The sequence below is a fragment of the Perissodus microlepis genome, chromosome 12 (genome assembly GCF_051167445.1).
Source record: "Perissodus microlepis isolate ML-2025 ecotype Zambia chromosome 12, ASM5116744v1, whole genome shotgun sequence".
Lineage (NCBI taxonomy): Eukaryota > Metazoa > Chordata > Actinopteri > Cichliformes > Cichlidae > Perissodus > Perissodus microlepis.
The window spans coordinates 7,007,950-7,031,924 of NC_140472.1; the positions used below are offsets into that span (position 1 = coordinate 7,007,950).

Here is a 23,975-nt window from a genome sequence, read left to right on the forward strand (position 1 = left end):
TCAGCAGAAAAACTTGTCAAGCTCCTCTGATTTGAACTCCCCCTCTATGTTAATGCTACAGAATGGAAGGATGTTGTAGTAATACAACAAGGTCCATGTAGAAGCCATCTTCTGGCCGTGGGTGGTGACAAAGCCATTGCAATGCAGACACAAACTCTGACAGCTACACACAAAATTCTAACAGCTTTAATATTTGGACTGCAGGTCCATAAATGCTTCTCTGGATCCAGGGGGTTTACTTCAAGAAATCACTCTGATATTGGTTTGAGCTCTAAAAGAGGACATCAGCTGACTCCAGTTTAGACATGGTGTTGCCTGACTCTGGGCCACATTGAGGCTGAGGAACTGGGCAGTGATGAGAACAATGACACAGGCAGCTGAGGAACACAATAGTACGAGGAAGTCTAGCAGGATAAAAAAAAGTCAAAGTTGGACTACAATACTTCTCCACAACATGGAAAGCCTTGCTTTCTTGTTGGGTGTCATCTTGAAAGCCAGTCAGGTTCCCAAGAAAAGAGAAAACTGTCAGAGTTGGAACTGGACAAGAAGCCACTTGACTCAGGCAGCAAACAGGGTGACTATCAGGTTCCACCTGATTCATACTCTTTATATTTAGCGTGGTTGCCCATTATCCCAGTAGTCTGACTTCCAGCCCATATCAGCTGATGGCTCAGTTGATAACCTCAAGCAGAGTCATGTCTGTTGTTATTGGTAGTCTGTTCTGTTCTGATGACGCTTTTATCTACCGTTTTCAATACGTCCACTTAAAAATGAAGAGAACCCAAAACAATCATACCGCATATGAAAGTAAGAGTTTCCTTTTGTCTATAGTAGTCATGACTGAACTATGCTAATGAGTAACACACATTTCTGCTTGTCAGAGTGTACAATGTTCTCATCACATCGTCACATAAAAATCACATAAAAAGTTATACTGTGGTGGAAGGGAGGGGGGGAGAAAACTACACTAAAGGTATAAGAGGTAATGGTGTCTGCAAGTACGGAAAGAAAAGGAAACAGGAAAGAGAAGAAAATTGATTATAAACAAAACGCTGAATATAGTGACATTTGTTGGAGGGAAAGAAGGAACAAATGATAAAGCAAAAGATCAAAGAGGAAAATACATATTAAACAAAGATAAATAAGAAACAAGAAACAAAGATAATGAGAAAAGAGAAAGAGAGAGGGAAAATGAAAAGTGGACCAGAAAATAAAGCCCAAAACGAGTGCAGAGGAAATGAAGAGAGGAAAGAAAATGATCTGAGAATTAAATAAAAGAAAATAGATGACAGGAAAAGTAAAGGCAAAAAAAGAGGGGAATAAAAGTTTTGGGTAAAGAATGAAAAGAACAGAGGAGAAAAAAAACTTATAAAGCAAGAAAAGAAAATATCTAATGCAAAAATAGCAACACAGGAAGGGAAAGAAAGAAGGTTAAAAAGGAAGCAAGGAAGGAGTATGAAATAAGAAATGCATCAGAACCAAAAACAGTAATAAGTAAGTGAGAAACACAAAGGAAAGAAATCAGTGGAAGAGAAACAAAAAAGTAGAAAAACATAGACTAGGACCAAAAAGGAGATAGGGTAAAGAAATTCAAGAAGAAGAGGAATGAATAAAAAAACATAGGAAAGTAAAATAAGAGAAAACAAAGGAAACAGGAAAGGAATGGTTGGAAGGTAGAGGAAAGGAACTTATCCAAAACTAGTGAACACAGAGAATGGAGGCGTGTGACATCTTCCCAACCCGTGTAGATGGGTACAAGAGGAGAAAGAACAAGAGCAGCAGGATTAGATGACAAGCTGAGGCAGCAAGCGAATGCAATAGCATCCCTTGACATGTCCTTATCTGGTTCAGAAACCCAGATTTCTTTACTGATAGCTGGCAAACCCTCAGTAATCAAAGCATAGACCTCTCTCTATCTCTTCATCAAAGTCTGTCCACTTCTACATTCAAGTCTTCCACCACCACACTCCAACTGTAAACTCGACTTGGATTGGAAATGCACCTTTCACCATGACGCTTACATCAAATATCAGCACCCACCATGAAATTTCCACACTGCGATGCTTATCTGTGTGCTGGCAGAGCTGCAAAGAGGATGTTAGAAGTGTGTTTTCACCCTTCCTCAGTGCAGAAAAAGAGGAACAAAAGTCACACATAATTGTGTCTGTCAGACACATCGCATGCTTCAAATTTACATGACAGTAATGGCTGTGAGGGCCGGACACCAAACAATGCGCCTTTGTGTTTGATGCAAGGTTGACATCCTCTGGCATCGCCAGCAGTGCCATCATAATCGCATTGTTCATTGGTCTAAAAATGTGGCAACGCTGTTTATCAGTCACCTATTCTGAAGCACAAGGAGCCAGCGAGTCTCACGGCTGTTGTTGTGAAAAATCCATTAAAGGTTTCCATATGAGACCAGCAGGGGTGGACTGGGGCTGAGGTGTGTGTGTGTGTGTGTGTGTGTGTGTGTGTTTCTCAGTGATTACCAAGGCTGTGGGCAAACACACAGCAGGATGAAGAAATTCACACAGGACTCACATTGTCTGATCTGAGCTTCTTGGCAGGGCAACCTCCATCCACGGGATGTAGCATGTAATACAGTCGCACTTTGTTGGCATGTTTCCGACTCTACAAGAGAAAAAAGAGGAAATGACTCAAATCTAAAATGTAAATAGGCATATACATCAAATATATTCTTTTCAAATAAATACATGGATATAAATTCAACAATAAACAACAAGACAAAATACATGTATTTGGTTGAGTTTAAAAACATTACCCAAATGTGTGGATCAGAATAAAAAGAAGGCTAAATCCCATTGTCCCAGGCTTTGTCCCAGACAGTCACACAGTGGTTGGAGACCATTACACAAACAAATTATTGCAATCTTTTGCAACAAACTTGTGATCTTGTTGTCTACAAAGACTTGCAATCAATTGCTGTCGTCAGGCCTCAATACATAGGTGTGTCAAGATCATAATAAAATGAGAATACAATGGAGTCAGCTTGCTATCAGCTTATCATTGAACAAATTGACAATTACATGCAATCTATGACAGCACAGCGATTAACTATGATAAATCCCTGAAAATCACAAATCTGCAGTTGTCTGCTTACAGAGAAATTTACATTAACAACGTACATTCAGAGTCCAGCCAGAAATTCGTACATTTGAAACAGAAATTCAGAAATTTCTACATAAATGTTCAAGTAGTTGCAGCAAGATGGTAATTTGAGTGCAAAATAACACAGAGGCTTAGTAAACGTCCTATTAATTGCAAATATTTCAAGGCTACAAACCGTTGATAACACTGCAGAAACAAGAAAAAGACATTTTCACAATGAAATGGCAATACGAAAGGGGTAAGGATGAAACCATAGAGATTTCTCCGCTTCAGGCAACTACTACTACTGCCTGTCACCACTCCCAGGGTATGGGCCACCAAAGGTAGAGTTTTCTGTCCTGGGCCATTCTTTCTAGATGGTTCCAGGTTTAAGCCCATCATTTTTGATTCTGCCACGAAGTCTCGTCGCCAGGTGTTTCTTGGGTAGCCTCACTTTTGCTTTTTTGCCTTGGGGTTCCACCTGAGAACCTGCCTGGTGATTTTGGTTGGCGGTTTGCGCAAAGTGTACCCTACCTAGCACCATCTTCTCTTCCTCATTTCTTCCCCTACTGGGAGTTGACAGGTTCTTTCCCCTAGTTTGATATTACTGATTGTATCTGGCCTTCGAATGTGAAGAATCCTTCTGAGACAGCTGTTGAGGAATTTCTGGATTTTGCATTTTGAGGTTTTATTTGTCTTCCAGGTTTCAGCCCTGTACAGCAGTACTGACTTCATTTTGGAGTTGAACAGTTGGATCTTGGTAGTCAGGGTTATCTTTCTGGATGCCCAAATGTTCTTGAGCTGGATGAAGGAGACTCTTGCTTTGCCAATCCAGGCAAACCACTTGGTAATAATCACTGAAAACCTTGTCCAAGTTGCTCTGCTCTCCAACAAGTTGACTATGAAAACCGACTGTTCCCTTATCAACAAATACTATATATCCAAAACTTTGGCATCCAACTCTGTTACAGGAGAAATTATGTTTCACCTGAGAATGGTCAGAATGTTATTGTTCCATCAATGATCAGAGATCCCAAGTTGTTGTGAGGCCTACTGGGACACAGAGTGTCGGGAACAGAAGATATATTTGGAACATCGGATGCCCCTGCAACATATCTTCTCTGCCAGGGTACTAAGAGATACCCTGTTCATGCCTGAACCACTGCTACTGACCTATTTAAAACTGCAATATAAACTTTCCTTATATATTTTTGATCTGCCATTTATAAAGCCTGTGCTTGTACAAATGATAAATATCATGTTGAAAAACTGCCCTGTTAAGTTCCTGTGTTTCTAATAAGGCAGTTTGCTTTTAAAATATGCTTTTACAGGAAAAGGCTGAGCGATATTGCATTAACCTCCTAGGACCTCGCCTCCACATATGTGGACATCACATTTTAGGGCTGTCTAGACCAAAATACTAAATTTTACATCAGTATTTGCTGGAGCTTATTTGAAAAAAAAAAAATTATGTTGTTCAAACAAAAAAGAAAAACTTTCAGAACAACTCTTCTACCCTTTAGTTCTCCCTCTTGTTTCAAATTACTGGCTTAGGTTAAAGGACCCATTAAAAATAGGTGAAGGCCGTCAAATGAGGTGCACTCTTCCGATCCCTGATACTGGACTGAATTGATAACTAGTGCTCGGTTTACTGAGGTTGAAGCAGGAGTCTTCTTACCGGCAGCCCATCAATCCCCCAGGATCTGATAGCACAGCCATGACAGGAGAAAGACAGGATTTGGGAGGACAGATTAGTTCATCTGAAAATGACTCTGCTTAAGGATGTAACGCTTTAGAAGTCAAGGGGAATGACACAAGGTAGGAGGAGGAAGTAGGAGGTGAAGGAAAACATCCTTGGATACTACAATTTTTCTTTTTAAAGAATGCCACAGAGGTTTGATAGCTACAAAATAAGTCTAGTGAAGCATGTATAGTAGCAGCGTTAACAGGGCCTGATGCCTTACTCCAGCGGACAGGGGTATCAGAGACATCCATGTGTATGCATTTCTTTACAAGGGCAAACTCATCCTGCCTGGGCAGCGTGGTGAGAGCAAGCCTGCGTGAATGTATCTGTCTTGCCTGTCTGGTCTCCTGGCAGAGACACAGCAACATGAGCTCTGCTGGTTCTTTAAAAAGAAACAAACAGAGCTTGAAAAGCAGGAAGGTCGCATGAATATTCACTCCGCACTTATCATTAAAATCTGAGCTGGTTTGATCACCTACGTTTTATATTATATCTGCATGAAAAAAAGAATTTTCAACTTTTAGCTCGAATAAATACAAACAAAGCATTCTAGTGTTATATAAAATTCTGGTCTTGATCTGTGCATGATGTTTTACTCATTAGAGCAACAAGGGAATGTTTCAAACTGAAAGAAGGACGGAAATTTGACTATTTGAAATTCAAATTTTTTCCCAAACTTACCGATAAACTGGCTAAAATAAAATGATTTATTCTTTGGCAGAACCAGGCAGTGTGGTTTTGTTCAAGCAGTTTGATGATGTGTGAAGATATATTTTTGATCTGTATGCCAAAAGAGTCTCACATGACACTGCATAAAAGTTGGTACACCACACAAAATGTGTTGCTTTCACAATAAAGGCTTTAAAACTGTGACAAGATTATTTTCCTTCTTTCTTCTTTTGGTTCTTTGACTTATGTGTTGAATTTCTTCTTTCTTGTTACACGTTGTACAAAAATCTCTAAAAATGAATTTGGCCATTCACTATTTCATAAAAAACATGTAAAGAATAATCAATACATTTCATATTCATATTGTCCATCCATCCATCTTTTTCCGTTTATCTGGGGCTGGGTTGCAGGGGCAGCAGCCTAAGCAGAGAAGCCCAGACCTCCCTCTCCCCAGCCACGTCCTCCAGCTTATCCGGGGGAACACCGAGGTGTTCCCAGGCCAGTCGAGAGATACAATCTTTCCATCTTTCCAGCGTGTCCTAGGTCTGCCCCAGGGCCTCCCCCCGGTGGGACATGCCCGGAACGGACGATCTGATATCCTCGTGTTCGTGTTGTTCCCTCGTCATTATAAATAATGTTGTTCCAGGTTCAACATTGCAAGTGACCAATCACCTTCTGCTGACGTCATCCGCGACCTCGAAAAAAACAAACGCCTTCAAAAAATCTATTTCACTTGCGAGAAGAGAAACCGCCTCTGTAAGGACAATATGTATAATGCTTACCGTTTATTAAAGGAAAGTATCCTGAAATGCAAAGAATTCAAGTTCCTGGATCGGCGGACAGAAGTGGTTTCTCTTGTCGCAAGTGAAGTAGATTTTTTTAAGGCGGTATTTTTCAAAGGCACAAAAGGGGGACGTCACAACAATGTGATTGGTCACTTGCAATGTTGAACCTGGAACAACATTTATTATGATGATGTGGGAACAACGCCAACACGAGGATATCAGATCATCCGCCCGGAACACCTCACCCAGGATACGCCGAGGAGGCATCCATGTCACATGCCTGAACCAAGAGCGATTCAGAAGACCCTTATAAGAAGAACACCTAGGGGACAGTTCACCTTGCCCGGAATAGGGTTACCAGGGCCTTGCCCTGGAGCCAGTCCCGTGGAGGGTGTCTGAGGGTGAGCATCTGGTGGCCGGGCCTTAGTTCATGGGGCCCGGCGGGGCACAGCCCGAAAAAAGGATATGGGCCCATCTTCCTGCAGGCCCAACGCCCGCAGGAGGCATCATAGGGGTCGGGTGCATTGTGTGCTGGGAGGCTGCCAGGAGCTGAGGCCCTGGCGGACCCCCGATCCCCGGCTACCAAGACTTCAATAAATATATACAGAGGAAGAAAAATGTAAATAAAAACTGGCAAAGTGTACAAAACACTAAATTTGTGCTAGCTAGCATTGGTACGATAGATAGATCAATCACATCTTACAAAACCAATCTTCCTTTTTGCTCTCCTTTTTGGAGATAAATTATCTAACACAGATGATAGTGCTGGGACAACAATCTTAACCTAAATATCAAACAGATCAAGGAGCTGATTGTGGCTTTGATGAGGACAAGGAGAGACTGATGCAATCCCAGATGAGCAGGGCAGGAAGTTTAAATTCTTCTTAATGATCGTCATAGAGGACTTCATATGGTCCACACACACCAATAGGTGAGGATTGCCCAACAATGCCTGTACAATCTCTGGTGCCTGTAGAAATGTAGAGTGAGCCACAGCATTTTCTGGTCTTTCTGAGGCAGCTCCACTGAAAGCAGCGCTGCAGTATCGTCTGGTACGGAAGCAGCACCACAGAGGAATGTGGCATCTTCAGAGAGTGATGAGGGAGGAAAAGCACATAATGCCTAACCTGTTCCCAGCCTGTAAGACTGGGAAAAGTCTGGAAAACACTACCCACCAGATTTATTAAATGGGGCTCTGCAAATTAAAAATCACAGATCTGAGAATAAAGCCTAATCGAAAAATGCTAGGTTGATTTTAAATGTTTTTTATGCAGACTTTGTTTTGTTAAAATCCTGCGTTTGGTGCCGTGGCCACATGTAGCTGTCTCACATTCAGCTACGGGCCTGGGCAGGCCATGTAATAATGAATGCTGATTATGGGAGAAATCCTATTCCACACTGAGGGCACAGCAGCAAGACAATCAACTAGAGTTTAACTTCAATTTCCTGTGAGGTGAGTGCATATATATGCACCAAAAAAAACAACAAATGTAAATGGGAGGGATAGAAGATCACTCTATCAAAACATTTACTTTAGCTGGTGTTTTGAAGAAGGTGGTAGAGAGAGCCGTCTAACATGCTAGTCTAAAATGTCCGACAGTTGTTCGCACTGAGATGCAGTGAAGGCCACAACATATGATTCACATCATTTCACATTCATCAAACAATTCAGTGAGCTGTTGTGCCCAATGGACAGGGGCACTGTCATCCTAGAAAAGGCCACTCCTATCAGGATAAAAATGTTTCATCATATTAATAAAAGTGAGAACTTTGCATTGATATCCAGTTATCCCTCCCATGAAGGGGATAAAACGCATAACAGAGCCGAGGTGTTGAATTGAAAAGGTTGTGGTGGAGCATCATTTGAGGCATTCCAGTGTGCCCGTGTTTGTCGGATGAGCACGGATCAATGTGGAATTCCCACAGGACAGCTGTGAAACCTCGTCATTCTTCTCATGTTTGAGAGGAAATCACTTCTCATAAACCAAAAAAAAACATGATTAGGCTTTTGTATCTTTACCTTCTGTTTCTCATTCACATTGTCAGCATGTTTACTCAGGAAAATCAGTTAATTACAAAAAACTGTCATGCACCAATAGCCACAATCAGAGAATCCACTAACAGGAAGCACAGCTGTTCCAAGAATCCACAAAAGAGACATTCCAGTGCTTCATATGAGAACTCAAATGAACAACTTGTTTATTTTACTTTCTGTTAAGTTATTTAAAAAATATTTCCAATGCTTGCGGCAAAAAGTTGTTGAAAGCATCTTAAGAGCAATTTTCCGCTCTCTCTTGAAAATTTAATTAAAGTGTATATTTGAAAAGCTGATGTCATTTATGTGGGAGTTTTCATCCTGGCTCTTGTTTGTGCCAGGAGGACCCATGTAGCCTCCTCCCACTGTACTTTACCAAATGTTAAACCTGCACAGCACTGTTGCGTGCATCCTTCAGAACTGCAGAACAAGTAGAGAATAAGCAGGGATTTGAACACAGTGCACACATGCTAAAGTCTTAAGAAGAGACACTCTAAATGAGAGTGTGCTGATGTATGCTGTTGAATTTGCGTGACTGGATTATGATCATTATAGTGTTCTAATTCCCTTTGATATCGGTAGCCATGGCACTAGCTGTTGTGGTTGAAGCAAAATTACTTTTTTCCGGCTTAGATGGCCAAACCCTACCCGTCCTTTCATCATCAACGTGGCTGCTGATGTGCAGAGCAATCTCTTTAGGTGATGAAGCAGCCAAAAGCTGATTCAAAAATTAAGAAAAAAAATGAGGAGGCCTGCAGATAAGAAGTCACTATGTAGCCCTAACAAATTACCAGAAGGGAAGGCAGGGAGATGTTGACTAAGCCAGTAAAAAAAAAAAAAAAGTACTTCTTTAAGACACAGTGCCCATGGGAATGCTGTGTTTTCTGTGTATTGTCAGCAATGTGTGCTATCACCTGCAGGTGACTGTAAACTTGGTACAGGGTAGGGAAGTCTGGGACCCTGTCAGTTATGATGAATTGGACCTACACACAAAGCAAACATGGATATCACTGAAAAAAAAAAAAAAAAAAAAAAAAAGAATCTCTGTAGGTCGACATCAGCATTTGACCACGCCACATTGAAGCAGTTTTATCTATGCTGGCAGTGCAGCTTTAGGGAGGATACTGTTCTCTGGCTCACCACTTCAGTCCATGCTGAAATATCTCACTACCTCTTACATAATAGAGGGCCATAAATTTTAAAGAGAGATTCCTGATCTCTGGAGGATCCACCTCAATTATTATTTTTTTAGTTTGGTGATGGAGACTTTTTCTTGCAGTACAACATTTGTGGTTTTAAAAGAGGTGTCCCAAAATCTGGTGGACACCGTAGCTACACGGACATCCTTCCGGGTCTGAAAAGTGAAGTCAAATTGAAAGGCCCTTTAACTTGCAATATATTTAATGACCACCAGAGGGCGACTGCTGTGGTTGAACAAACATTTCCAATTGCATAAAAGTCTATGGGAAAATAGCACTGGGCTCCTCTTCTTATAGACCTCAGTAAAAACTCTTTATGAGTTTATGGGTCATACCAAATAAAACACTGAGCCCAAATTTACAATTTATGGCCATTATAAGGGAAACAAAAAATGCCCAGGAGATGCTGATTGCCCAATGACTTGTCAGTCACAAGTTGACCAGCAAAAAAAAGCTCACCAAAAGGCTGCCTGTGGTTAATTTATTTTGTTTTATTCTGAAATTTATTTAAAAATGACTTGCTGTTTGCTTTTAGGCATAGTTTTAAAACTAGACTGAAGTAGAAATTTTAAGGAAAATATGTACATTTTCTTCCATTCCACAGATTCAAACTCAGAATATAAAAATAACTAAACCTCAGTGGGAGATCCTTTTATGACAGGGTGGCTGAGTGCACATCTGACATAACCAGGGATGAGAAAAAAATCCATATTGCATTACCACCACATCAGTGAGCTGATCAGTGAGCCATCCCCCTCCTTTGGGCATTGTGAAGTTAAAAGAACTGATAATCCCAAACATTCTAGCCCTGTTTTTTTTAATATGTAAAAACTGATCCTTGTAACTTCTTGAGTATTGAGGAAGTGTACAAAGTATGTGGTGCAAACGGGCCACTGATTGATTGTGCTGCTGTTGATCCATCAGCCAGCCACAGAGAACAGCACAGTTATAACAGAGAGAGAGCTAAAGTGAAAACAAATCTTAAAAACACTGAAAAGAGTCCACTGCAGACCAAATTCAGACCATGTCTGACATAAATAGAGTGCTTTAGTCAAGTTTACATATATTTATACCAACAACCAATGGCTGTCTCCATCACAAGTCCTTCCATTAGTACATTAGTACAGTGTGTTAGTTGACAAGTTGCCAACAAATGATGCTTTTACTTAAGATTTTTCACTATAAAAGTTTTGGTAATGTGATTTAGCTCCTTTCATTTTAAGCCATACCTGGAGAGTTAGTTTTTTCATTTTATCCACAAGATAAATTAGGTTGACAGCATTCTCATCCATGGGTGTTTACGGAGCATTAGCTGCCAAAACATCCCATTTGTCTAATTCCTTAGACCAAAAATTGTTGCATTGTTGGTCCCTCAGCAGAACCACTGCAGTATAATTATCATTTCTTTCAGGTTAGTTGTAGCTGTTATAAATCTGACACAGTCAGCTGCAGTAGTGCACCATGTAGACTGCATGCAAAGCAGCTAACTCGCCAGGGCAGATTGTCAGGAGAAAATATGATGAATCTCACATTTTTAAAGTAGGGTTATTATAGTACATCAAGCATTTAGTCCTGTCCTGTTGCTTGTCCTTCACAGGAGAAGATAAGGGCAAGATAACAATTACAATTACAATATTTCTGTCCTGGTCACTAGTCCCTAATCAAAGCGTGTCATTTGTCATAACATACTGAGACAAATTGGATGATTGAACAGAAAATAAATAGAGTGAAGAAAATATTTTATCCCCTGTTGACAAAAATTAACAGTCTATAATATTTATGGTAGTTTCCAGAAAAAAGACATTAAATTATAAACAAAATAATTTGTATATCATTGTGAAATAACTATTTAATCCCAAATTCTGGCTTCTGCAGATTGACTGTGTGCCCACGTTGCAGACAAATTACAACCAACCAACCAACCAACCAACCAATCAGTCAGTCAGGAGTATCTTTATCAATTAGGCCAGTCTCCAGACGTCCAGGAGGAAGCTAAAACCTTGAGTTGCAAAGCAGCAGCCAGGAAACCTAAAGGATTTAGAGTTTCTCTAAATAGATGTGGGCCAAAATCCCTCCTCAGATATATGAAACCCTAGTAAAAAACTACAAATATTGTCTTACCGCTGTGGTTGCCAACAAGGTTTCTACAAGTATTAAGTAAATTTTCCTTTGGGATCAAATATTTATTTCATTTAAATGTTAAACGGACTGATTCTTATATGGTGCTTTTCTACTCCGCCAGAGTATCCAAAGCCATAGCCAAAGCGCTTTTCAGTCTAACATTCACACCAATTCATACTCCAACGGATGCATCGGAGAGCAACTTGGGGTTAGTATCTCGCCCAAGGATATTTGGGATGCAGACTGGAGCAGCCAGAGGTAGTACAGGACCTGCTCTACCTCCTGAGCTACAACCAGGAGGTAGAGCAGCAGCAGAGCATACCACTTTTTACCTTGCAACCAGAGGTTTTTGAAGATAAAAACACTTTCGCTTTATGAGCAAAGAAAGCCACCTACTGCTGATATGCATGGGACTGATAACTGATAAAAACCATTCAATGAGCAAATCACACCTGACACTGGCATTTGATATCTGTTCGAAATCCCTATATAGCTTCATATAGTTTTACCAAAATTGCTCTGATTGTAAAGCAAGGATGCTTGACTAGTTTGATTTATTGTTTCATTGTTTCTCCTCAAAGCAGTTTTCAAGAGAGACTGGAGAACTTGCCACAGCTCATATGTGGATTTAGGTTATCTGACTGTCTGCAGTCTCTTTATGTAATCCCAGACTGACTCTGTGAAGCTGAGACGGGGACTCTGTGGGGACCGCACCATCTGTTGCAGGGCTCCTTGTTTTTCCAGTGACTGAAAACAATTTTTCATGACTCTAGCTGCATGTTTGGGCTTGTTTTTTCCTATAAAACAAATTTGGGACAAATGAAACACCTCGGCGTGACGGGTAAAAATCTTAACAGCTGAAGCACCTGAACTTTTTCCACATCATTGTTCCATTATTGTCATTTTGCTCTCAAATAAGAAGAGCTTTTATAACTTCCAAAAAGATAACGTTGTAGAGTATTTCTATTCCAACTTCAAGGACTTGCCCATTCCTTGCCTAAAAGGACCAGCCTGCACCATTATTGCAGCAGCATCACAGCACTCAGTGCCTCCTGTCGACACCTGTTACACAACTTGGTTACCCCTCGTTACCTCTCAAGTCATGTTTGGAAGCTTTTACCCAAATGTAACCTTGAGTGTTTCGTGACTTGCACTAGACCAGTGGCTGTGTGCTTGCCTCACTGGGCCCTTCTAATTATAGCAAATCAGACGAAAATGTTGTGACAGAGGTCTTAGGACACTCTGGTCCAAAACTGAGCTGTGTTACGTACCTGGTAGCCATCCCTGGATTATTTAGGCAGAGGGTTTCTGAATGCTGCTGGACCCCTCAAGTCTAATACAAAACCTGTCGCTGTGGGGAACAACACTGCAGGCCACACTCACACAGGCAAAATTCATGAATCATTTTGTTTACATCAAAACACCGGGTCCATGCAGGGTTTTGTGGAGGGATTACAGTGTGTTTACTCGGAAACACCACAGAGGGCTTAAACAGAGAATGAAAGAAAGTTTTCTTCAAAACAGCAAAATGCACAGTGTTCAACTGCTGCAACACATTAACCTAAAAAATAAATAAATAGAAAAACTGTAGCTGCCAAACATAATTGGCTTCCTTTAATTTCAGACACAGCTGTTAGGAAAATAGTGTTCACAGTCCAGACTAAAACTAAAATGAAGAAGCTCCTCAGTTCCGTGTATATGTACAGGTTCTTCAGTGTACTTCTAAAATGATACAATTAAAGGACCCCATCCTTCTATATGATACTTAAATTGACCTTGTTGCTAACAAGTGGTACAGTGGTTAGCACCGTCACCTCACACAAATAGCTTCTTCTACCATTATCTCTTGGGTTTAGAGATATATGTGAGACTACTGTACTTGGAAAAACGACCATTTTTTAAAACTTTCTTGATGTTTAATGGATAGTATAGCTGAATGTCGAACATGTTCATAGTCCCAGATAGATCAGAGAAATCAGTGTGAGCGGAATACAAATCTTTAATCCTTTGGAATAGGAAAATATGGACACTAAGGCTGAAGCATAGTTCGTGCTGTCAGGCAGTGCGCTTCCTTGTTTTCCCAGTCTGATCATTAATCAAAATTCCTCACTGTTCTCACAGAGCAACTTCATGAAGAAATAACTTGAAGCATTTCCACAATCACTTTGATGATTTATACTTTTCCTTCCATTACTTTTCTTTTTATTTATTTTCATTTTGTATTACAGTTATTTTCACTTTGGTATGCTGCACACTGGCTTTGTAAAGCACTTTTATTGCTTGCTTATATGAAATGCCAACACCACCATGCATGAATCATCAATATAAAACAGACGGCCTGACAGAATAGTGAGGATGTTTTACTTCCTGCCTTTATGACCTCACCTGTGTTTGTGTATGGTGAAACCGTTAGAGGGGTTAAGCCATATACAGGGTGGGGGAGATTACCCTTTGGTGAGCAGGAGGTCACACAAACGCACCCCCAAACACACACACACACACACACACACACACACACACACACACACACACACACACACACACACAGTGTTTTAACCTTTTGTGACCATAGGGGGTTTTACAATGGGTGGTGCTTGTATTCACTGTATTCAATAAAAAGGCAGCAAGGAAGGCTGTTTATTTGAAGTTGGCTAGGAGACAGGTGAGGAGCGTTCAGCTCCAAGAGCCTGGTTCCGACCAGCCTCCCTTGCTAGCAAGTAAAAACTGGTTAAAGCTGTTCGTCTTGCTTCCTTGCTTCGTTAACGGGAATAAGTCTCTAAACCAGCGGGGCCTGTGGAAGCGCAGAACCAACACAGTGCAATCCAATGCAATGCAAATTATGGGCTATTCCCTCAGCCTAGTAGTGCAGTAACTACCGATGTAGCGTGCACTGTTTGCTATGAAGTAAACCCATGTGTCTTTGGGGTTTTTTATGCAACATTTGAAAACGATTTTATTTGGTTTTGAAATGGTTGTGATCAACCGCACAACGACTACGCTATGCACAAAGTGACATCGGAGTGACATCTTTATATGTCACTTTTGGACATGCAATTTTGGTCCACTGATGGGGTTGTTTTGTAACTCCAGGCAACGTCTTTTTTTAACGTTTACTGACCGTCTATTGTTGATGTCCGTAAGACCTCCATGTACGGGCTACTTATAGTTGGACTTAGTCATTTTTTATGCTGTTTCTATAGGCTCTGTTTTTCAGTGTTTCCAGGGTGAAACAGTTGTTAGTAAGTTTTGTTGGTTTTGAACTTGTAGCTTTATAAGGTGTGCATTCACAATACACTGATAAAATGAGTGGTTATATCTTGAGCTCCTTCTTGAGAGTCTGCAAAATAATCTCTGCTCTTGTGGAGTATTTGGTGGAATACTATGTCCATAAAAGTGCATGAGTTCTGGAGCTGTATCATTTCTTTTTGAAACGTCTGTGAAAAATCAGGACAGAGCATCTGGAATAAACAGCAGGAAACATCTTTTAGGATTTGTGCAAAATTCAATTTAAAAAATCGATTTACAGACAATTTTTTAAAATTCTGAATTTGCAGGAAAGAAAATACATTGACTGACTACCCACAACTCATGCATGGCTTCATAAGGAGTCTGTGTACGTATAATGAGAAATGGTGGAGAACTAATAGAAGTTGGTGGTTATGGGAGCACCTGCTGAGCTTCACTTGGAATAAACCTATCCATCAGCACAACCTACATCAGTATCACTGGGAGAGGTCGAATATATTGGTCCAACACTCTCATTTCAAATCATTTCACCTGTCCTCTCGCATTTGTCACTGTAATACCTGCCAACTTATCCACTGCAGGAAAATAAACCTCACTTCAGATAGCTCATACCGACACAAGCAATTGCAATCAGAGCATAAATCACAGCAGGTGTTCAATTTGTTCTCAGGACAGGAAGCAACTTCATTCTTCACTGCTGACAGTCTGATGTGAATTAGCAGCAGCCACGCCACCTCATTGCTTTGATAACCAACTTGACACCTCAGATGATTACTAGATGGATTCATTTAGATTTCTTTTATTTAATGCTTTCACACTGAAAGCTGATTGGGGTTTTCGTAAACGACTAAAACTCGCTTGGCAGCAAGCCAAAGGCTGGTTTGCAGAGATCAGTAGACAATACTGGGAGCAAACCCCGAGGCTGCCGAGAGAACACTGTCAACGCTGTCAAAGTAGGCCATGCAGTCAATTCTCAAGTTCCCACTAAAAACGCAGTATCAACCACAAACAAAACCCTGTGAGATCAAAGAGAACAAGCTTGTCGGCTTAATGGACCATCCAGTATAAAAGCTGAAGCCTGTTGAAAATGCCACGAAAGCTTCAGTTATGTTTTAATGTCTTTTTGGGGGGGGAAAGGGGTGTTTCAAGGAAACATTGGACTGTTAGGCGGTCCAATGTGCAAGTCCAGCATCTCCCTTTAAGCCTGAGGACTCTTCACTCTGCTGATTCTATTTTTGACAGCTCCTAATATTATATCTCATTCAAATTCCCCTGAGCTTACAAAGCTTTTGTTCCTCTTTCCAAGAATTTCAAGACAATTTTTCCCAAAAGCTGGACTTTAACTTGCATATGAGGGCTGCAGTGAAAGTGTTGCCTTTTTTGTTGTTGTAGTCGTTTTTACTCACTAAATGACTAATCCATAAAAGAAACTTCCATAAGAACTCAATTGAAGCGCAGAGAGGTAATAATGCACCACTGCTGCAAAGCAAGAAGAACTACAGGTCTCATTATCATCTTGTAAAGCTCTCCTTTCACTCTCACTGCTATCCTTCTGTCACAAATCACCCCTGACACTCTCCACCGACTCCACCCTGCCTTCACTCTCTTCATCACCTCTCATGTACGTTGTATGTTGTACTTCAGGTATTACAATTTAGCTACCTTGCATTTCCACTGTTAAACCAGCCCTGCTCTCATTCACATACATATTTGGTCTTGCTTTTAGTCAGGGCTGGATCAGGTGACCCTGAAGCCTCCCTTAGTTATGCTGCAATAGGTCTAGGCTGCTGAGGGTATCCCATGATGCACTGAGTATTTCTTCTTCACTCACCTATTTTAACTCTGTATGTTTATACACCACTCTGGATTTAATCATTAACTAATTTTATTTTTTGGCTCTACTCCACAATGTGTCTTTTGGCCCCTCCCTGAGCCTGGTTCTGTCGGAGGTTTCTTCCTGTTAAAAGGGAGTTTTTCCTTCCCACTGTTGCCAAGTCCCTGCTCATAGGTGGTCTTCTTACTCTTGGGGTTTGATTTGAATTGTATTGCTTTTACTAACTTCCTTTACTTTTTTCTCCAAAGAATGCCTCCACCTCTCCAGGTTCTCTTTCCTCTATTCACTACTCTCACTACAGATTACAATGTCATCTGCAAACATTATAGGCCTGACCTCATCAGTCAGTCGGTCGACCACTATTGCAAACAAGATGGGGTTAAGAGCCGATACCTGATGTAATCCAATCCCACCTTGAATCTGTTGCTCCTACTGCACACCTCGCCACTGTCTTGGTGTCTTCATACTTATCCTGGACCACATTCACATACTTCTCTGCCACTCCTGATCAACTCATAGATTACCAAAGTTCCTCTCCTGGCACTCTATCACATGGTTTCTCTCCAGGTTTCTCTCTCTCATGGTTTTCAGTTGTTGAATCTAAATTGCCCATGGGTGTGAATTGTTGTCTGGCTCTTTGTGTTAGCCCTACTGGTGGCCTGTCCAGCGTGTACCCTGTCTCTCGCCCTATGGTAGCTGGAATAGGCCCCAACCCCCTCCTGTGATCCTGCTAAATAAAAGAGACTGGATTGACTGGAAGTCCCTGTCAAGACTCCATAATTGCTATTGACTATAATCATGATTGTAATTTTCTCTCTTTATGCTAATGATTCTCAGCATCCTCTGTATTGGTACACTGCAGCAGTGTCACAGCAGCCGCAGAGCACAAAACTTTCATGGCACACAACAAACAAATTGTACCAAACCACCAAAGGCGAGATACAATGTTGAAAATTGGGCTTGTTGTTTGGAATTTGTGCCTCACAGAGCCAGAAGCACATGTGTGTGTGTATGTTGGGAGGGTTGAAAACCTTGCCTGGGATTATGAGCTGAGTCACAGCAAAACTGTGAGGGAATTCAATCTATTTGCGAGTGGAATATGCATCTCGCGCTCTTTTAATTTGACGCGCATCATGGGCTAAACGCCTCCCTGTCAGGAAGATTCTAGGCTGTTCGGAACTCGTTTAATCATCTTTCAAGAGCCAAAAGGACTGTTTCACCTACCTCTCTCTCTCTGCCTCTCTCTCCCTCTCTCTGCTTTAAGGACGGGCTAACAACTGATCTCGCAGGACTCTTTCTATTAATAACCACTCCTTCACTCCTCTGTTTCCCAGTGAGACAGCCTCATAATTAAACTGTGTAAACGCCGCTGCATTAGTGTTTTTTGCTTACCAGGGAAGCTTTGGGCCACTTTTCATTGTGCCAACATGTTTGGAAGCGTTTTTAATCTTCTTCTTGTTTGTGCTGTTATCGCATGGCACGGAGAGACAGACTCCTGAGGAGCTTACAATTGTCTTTTACTCTTTAATTTAATAACAAAGACTGATAATGAAGCAAAGTCGCTTTACTGTTGATTATGTTTTCCAGTGATCACACTTCAGGTTGAGTGGAACAGCACTTTTCAGTCTCATTTCTCTACTGTAGATTAGTTTCTGCCAGCACTAGAAATGGCTAATATTTCCATGCCATTAACTCCAAAGCCTGTGAAAATGACAGGAGATGACAGATGGGGACCATGTGGACATTAGTCTTCCAGATGCAGACAAGAGCATCTATGAACTCTCTGACGCACCTGCTGCAGGTATTAGCAGACCTCGACACTCAGCTAATGATGCATGGGAGGTAATTACAAAGGGATCACGGAAATTAGTTTCTTTCTTTATCAGACAAACACATGGGCCAGGGCCAGGGCTGCACAGAAACTGCTAGTGTATGAGGCACCAGGAATTCATGAGTAAAAGGCAATTCCATGTGACTCCACTGACTGCATCAAAATCTGTTCATGGATTACCAAAGATAAAAACCTTGGTGGTAGTTACTGCTACCATACGTGTCTCCAAGAATGCATATTCTCTCTCATGATAGCAGCTGGTAGAGATCCTTCCTTTGTGCCTCTTTGGAGTGATAGAAACAACTAGTACTCACACTCAACTACAGTGATTTACTAATCCTCTCCCTCAAAAAATCAATACTTGTAGAGGTCAAACTGAGCTGCATGGAAAATGCAGATTACCTCGTCAATAGCTGACACACTCTCCTACACACTCACATGCTACAGTTTAGTGATGAGCCTGTGTCAGTGAAAGGCGGAGTAACTGCTCAGGATTTATAAAATGTTGATTTCACGCTTTCTTAGGTCGTTTTGGGAGAAATTTGTTTTAAAAAGTGAGAAAAGCTGAATTTCAAATGCGATGCACATGGTCAGCAACAATATCTCTGGTAACTTTAAATGATGCTCAGCTGGCCCAATGTGTGTCAAAGAAATATCCGCCACACCATCACATCACCACCAGTCTAAACTGTAGATACAAGGCAGGATGGATCCATGCTTTTATGTTGTTCATGCCAAATTCTGGCCCTACCATCTGGACATCACAGACAGTGTCTGCATGCCTGAGCTGCTGCCATACGATTGACTGATTAGATATATCTGTGTTAACATGCAACTGAACAGGTATATTTAGTTCACACCATGAAAATCACAAAAGACATGCAAGCGTTGGAAAATGAGGACATCCCGGGATGAGACAGCAATGGCAGCACCCCTGAGGGCACATGATATCGTCTGAGCCAGTTGCAGTTATTAGGCCCTGTGGTCTTCTCTAGACATCTAAAGCTTCAGACATATTCAGAAGTCTGATTGGAGTGCTGAATGTGCGAATACAGCAGACACAACACTAAGCTCATGAATGAGACAGTGACTTACATGCAGTGGAGAGAATGGGAGAGGAGCAGTGTAGTGCAATGTTGCATTAAAGTAAAATCATATTAAGATATGATTTAGCCTTGTTTGTGTTCCTATCTCGGTAAAATCTTTTCCAAACTGTCAACATGAAAACATAGGCAACACTAAGACACCCACCAGTCTGTTTTATGGACTCCCTGATAACTCCTTGATAACTTAGATCATAAAATCATAAAATATAATAAACTATCTGCTCTGAATCCAGTAAAATAGTAACAAAAACTAAAGCATCACAAAACAGTCTTTCCACCATGGGATAAACTGGGATTTGGCACATTGAAGAACCCTAAGACCCAACAGGGAAAAATAAATAGTATGAAAATATCCATCCATCAATTTTTTTCTGCTTAACTGGGGCCAGGCTGCAAGGGCAGCAGACTAACTGACTAGCCCATACCTCCCTCTCCCCAACCACCTCCTCCAGCTTATCTGGCGAAACACTGAGGTGTTCTCAGGTCAGCTGAAAGTCATAATCTCTCCTGCATGTTCTGGTCCCATGTTCTCCTGATAGATTGCACGGAACACCTCACCCAGGCGTCCAGGAAACATCCTAGTCAGATCCTAACTGACTCTTTTCTTCTGTGGGCTCACAACCTACAAGAGGCGCTGTAGAGGCCAGGTGCATTACATGACCGTGACATAAGCAGCTACAGCTGTGGTGGACAGCATGTTTGACAGAAATAGAGAAAATCTTTGTGTCGGGTGGAAGTCAAGGGCAGAGGCCCTGGCGGTGGAGTTCAAGTTGGGACACTGTGTGAAAATAATTTTAATAAACTGATTTATACCGTGAGCTCCAGTGGACTGTACTTTTTTTGTATACAAGCTAGATGTTCAACTAATTTTACATTGTAGATCTTAAGTTCACTGCTCTTTGTCAAATTTAGCCAACTACAATTCACAGTATGTTATCTCATGGATCGGTTATCAGGACAGGCAAGTCAATCAGTGCTTGACTAGTCAAATCAATAAAATAAACTTAATTAGCGTGAAACCAACATGAAAGTGATCTCTGTCTCAGAACAATGTTCTGTACTATAAATTATGTTTTGTCTGTGCACACTGTGATTTACGGTCCTCTTGTGACCAAATTTGGCATTATCTACACAAGCTAGCATGAATAGCAACCACTGCATGTATCGGAAGCAGATTTTTTTGTTGTAGTTTGAGTACACACGTTATGAATACTCCTGTATTGGTAGATACTTTTCCTCTTTGTTGTATATTTTAAATCTTTAGTGTCAGATCAAATAAACAGTGAAATATTCAGAACATCATGAAAGACACTTCTCACCTCGGCCATTTCCTGGTAAAACTGCTGCCCTCGGGCAGGTATAGGACAATCAAAGCAAGAACAAACAGATTTAAACACAGCTTCTATCCAGCAATATCGTATTTGAACATCAGCATTACCAACCTTGTACCATGCTCTGGAATAACTTGCAACTAATTGAGGCATATGTATTGGAATGAATGTAAATGTTCTGTTGTTTTATTGTTTTATTTTAAGGTTTTCAGCACCGATTGAAGACAATTTTTTTAATTTCATTGTTCAATCGACAATGACAATAAAGATATTCAATTCAATTCGAAAAGAACACAAAAGTAGAAAAAAAACCCACTATTATATATTAAACACTTGTTCAGCCAGAGAGCACTTCCGAAAAACAAAGATGTCCATGCAGAGTGGAGCGAGATGCAAGAAAGACATTCAGCATGGGAAAGAAAGGCAGTACAGAGTCATAAATGGTATGTTTTAGTCTGGTCTCTTCTCAGCACAGTAAACAGCTGCTCATTAAGATGTTCTAGGGTCGTGGTAGGGGGATGGGTGGTGGGAATAACTGGTTTATTGGCTCTGTTTGCCCCCTACACCACTATACTAGCTCAATGGACTATTTTACCATCATGGTTTCTTTTCAACCTTAAGCTTTAATAAATGTAACCACATCTAACCTAACACACACATGCATTATATTGAATTATGTACTGTAGTATTACACTGTATATTAGCTGAGCTCCTAAACCCTTCTCCTCTTCTTTACAAGCCAAGTGAGTCATTTGCTGTATAAAGCATAAAGCATAGCATAAAATGTTGTAAGGCAAACTCATTTTGTAATGTCTCCGAGATAATAGAAACCTATTAGTGAGGACATGAAGTGCACAAAGAGCATAGCAGTGAACAGAACAACACAAGCAGCCAATAGTGAGCTACTCGAACTTTAAGAGTGTCCCCAATGCAGTTGAATTCTGCTCTTGTTCGATCATGTTATGTACTGAGAGGAGAATCACAATGTAGTGGAGTGAAAATGCAAAATGTGAACTTGATACAGCTTTCACAGAAAAAGTCATACATGCTGCAGCTGCTGGATTAGTGTGGTGGCATTTTGAAAATGACTCTGCAGTGCTGACAAATAGCATTTGACAGGCATTGATCCTGGATGTGGGGAATGAGATTATTCAGCTTGAAGTGGCTGAAATACACATTGCCTTAGATGTATGAAACTGTGCAAAAGGTAGTCTGCTGTGGCATGTTTAGCTCATGCTGCTGAAATATACGATTTTATATCCGGTAGTTTTCCAGGACTTCCCTCTGACTGGAAAGCTCGAATCCTTGAAACCAGATTTTCCTGTATAGGTGAAAGCTCCAAATTTCATTTTGTATCTAAAGCTTAAATAAAAAATTACATAACAATGGATCTCGTGTTCATTTCTCTCCTACTCATAAACCTACAGAGAATTATTTCAAAACTGTGAATCATAATAAGATTAACCTCGGTTCCATAATAAAAGCTAGTTTAGGGTATAATGATCTGATAAACCCTGCAATTTACCACACAGCAGACAGACAGAAATAACAGCTAGGTAAAATAGTGAGGCGTTTAACAAGTATTCAAATATTTCCATCCGTAGATAGTGGAGACCATAACCACAGCAGATGCCAACAATGTCAGCTAAGAGGAAACTGAAATTACAATTCTCATGAGCTGACAAAAATTGGACAGAGGAAGACTGGAAAATGTTGTCTGGTCTGACAACTCTCAATTTCTGCTGTGATATCAAAATGTCAGGGCCAGAATTTAAAAAAGGATTGATCCATCCCGCCAACACCACCAGCACCAGTTTAGGCTGCTGGTGGTGACACAATGGTGTGGGGGGTATTTTCCTTGCACAGGTTGGGCCCCTAGTATCAACTGAGCATTGTTGTCCATCTCTTTATGACCACATTGGATCATCCTTCTGATGCTGCTTCCAGCAGAATATCACAAAGCTGTAACATGTCACAAAGCTCGGATCATCTCAAACTATCTTTTTTCTCTGTACTCAATATAATAATACCTTTAATCAGATTTCAGTGTAATATTACCTTGGGGATGTGTGGACTGGAAGCACTAAGTATTTACATGATGCTATTAGGGCTGGGCGATATGGCCTAAAATTCATATCTCGATATTCTTTAGCTAGATGGCGATATACAATATATATCTCGATATTTTTTAAAGCCATAAAGTAAGAACAAAAAGAGAGTTCTTAGTCACACTGTGTCCCAGATCTCACATAGGCACTTTTATTAACATACAGCGTAGATGTAGATGAAAAAATTACTCAGAAATAAATTATCAGCATTTATTAAATAATAATTCTCCATAAGTAAAATAAAACAATGTTGTTTTTGTGCATAACAAAACGCTCACAACTGTGCAGTCAAAATGTAAACTAAAAGACGCTGAGCATAATAACAAAGACAGACAGATTTCACCGCTGCTCTGTTCCCAAGTTCTACTGCGTGACTGACAGCCTGGAGTTTGAAATCCGCTTCGTAACTGTGTCTCTTACAGGTGCCATTTGTGCTCCTTATGCGCACACAATACGGTAATATTACATTGAAGCACAGTATGCATTACTCCACGAGGCTCCAGACTACGCTAGCCGTAATCCAACAATCCATCAAGCGGCGCGGCTACGTAGCTTACCAAAGTCGTACTAAAGCATTTTTGACAGAGTGCTGAGCCCTTTGCACCACATAAAATCGGTTCGCGGTCAGTAAGCACAACCAGAACTCATACATAAGGCACACTGTCGATTTTTGAGAAAATGAAAGGATTTTAGTGTAAGGTTATATGTAACATGTCATAACACGTCAACGAGGTAACCGCTAACGCGTTGACGCCGTGCAGCCCCACGCACGGGGCAATCGTTAACGGAGATTTGCCGCGTTAATACAGTTATGGCGTTAACGTAATTTTAACAAGAGTAACGCTGCAGCACTAAAAT

General features: G+C 40.8%; 1 protein-coding gene across 1 annotated transcript in view; it reads right to left on the minus strand.

Annotated features, from left to right (window-relative positions):
• zmat4a (zinc finger, matrin-type 4a) overlaps nucleotides 1-23,975 on the minus strand; it is a 160,171-nt gene that overhangs the window by 96,180 nt on the left and 40,016 nt on the right. The window contains exon 3 of the mRNA XM_084945307.1: nucleotides 2,542-2,631. Within this exon, the coding sequence (XP_084801433.1) occupies nucleotides 2,542-2,631 (90 nt within the window). The remainder of the gene's footprint in view (nucleotides 1-2,541; nucleotides 2,632-23,975) is intronic.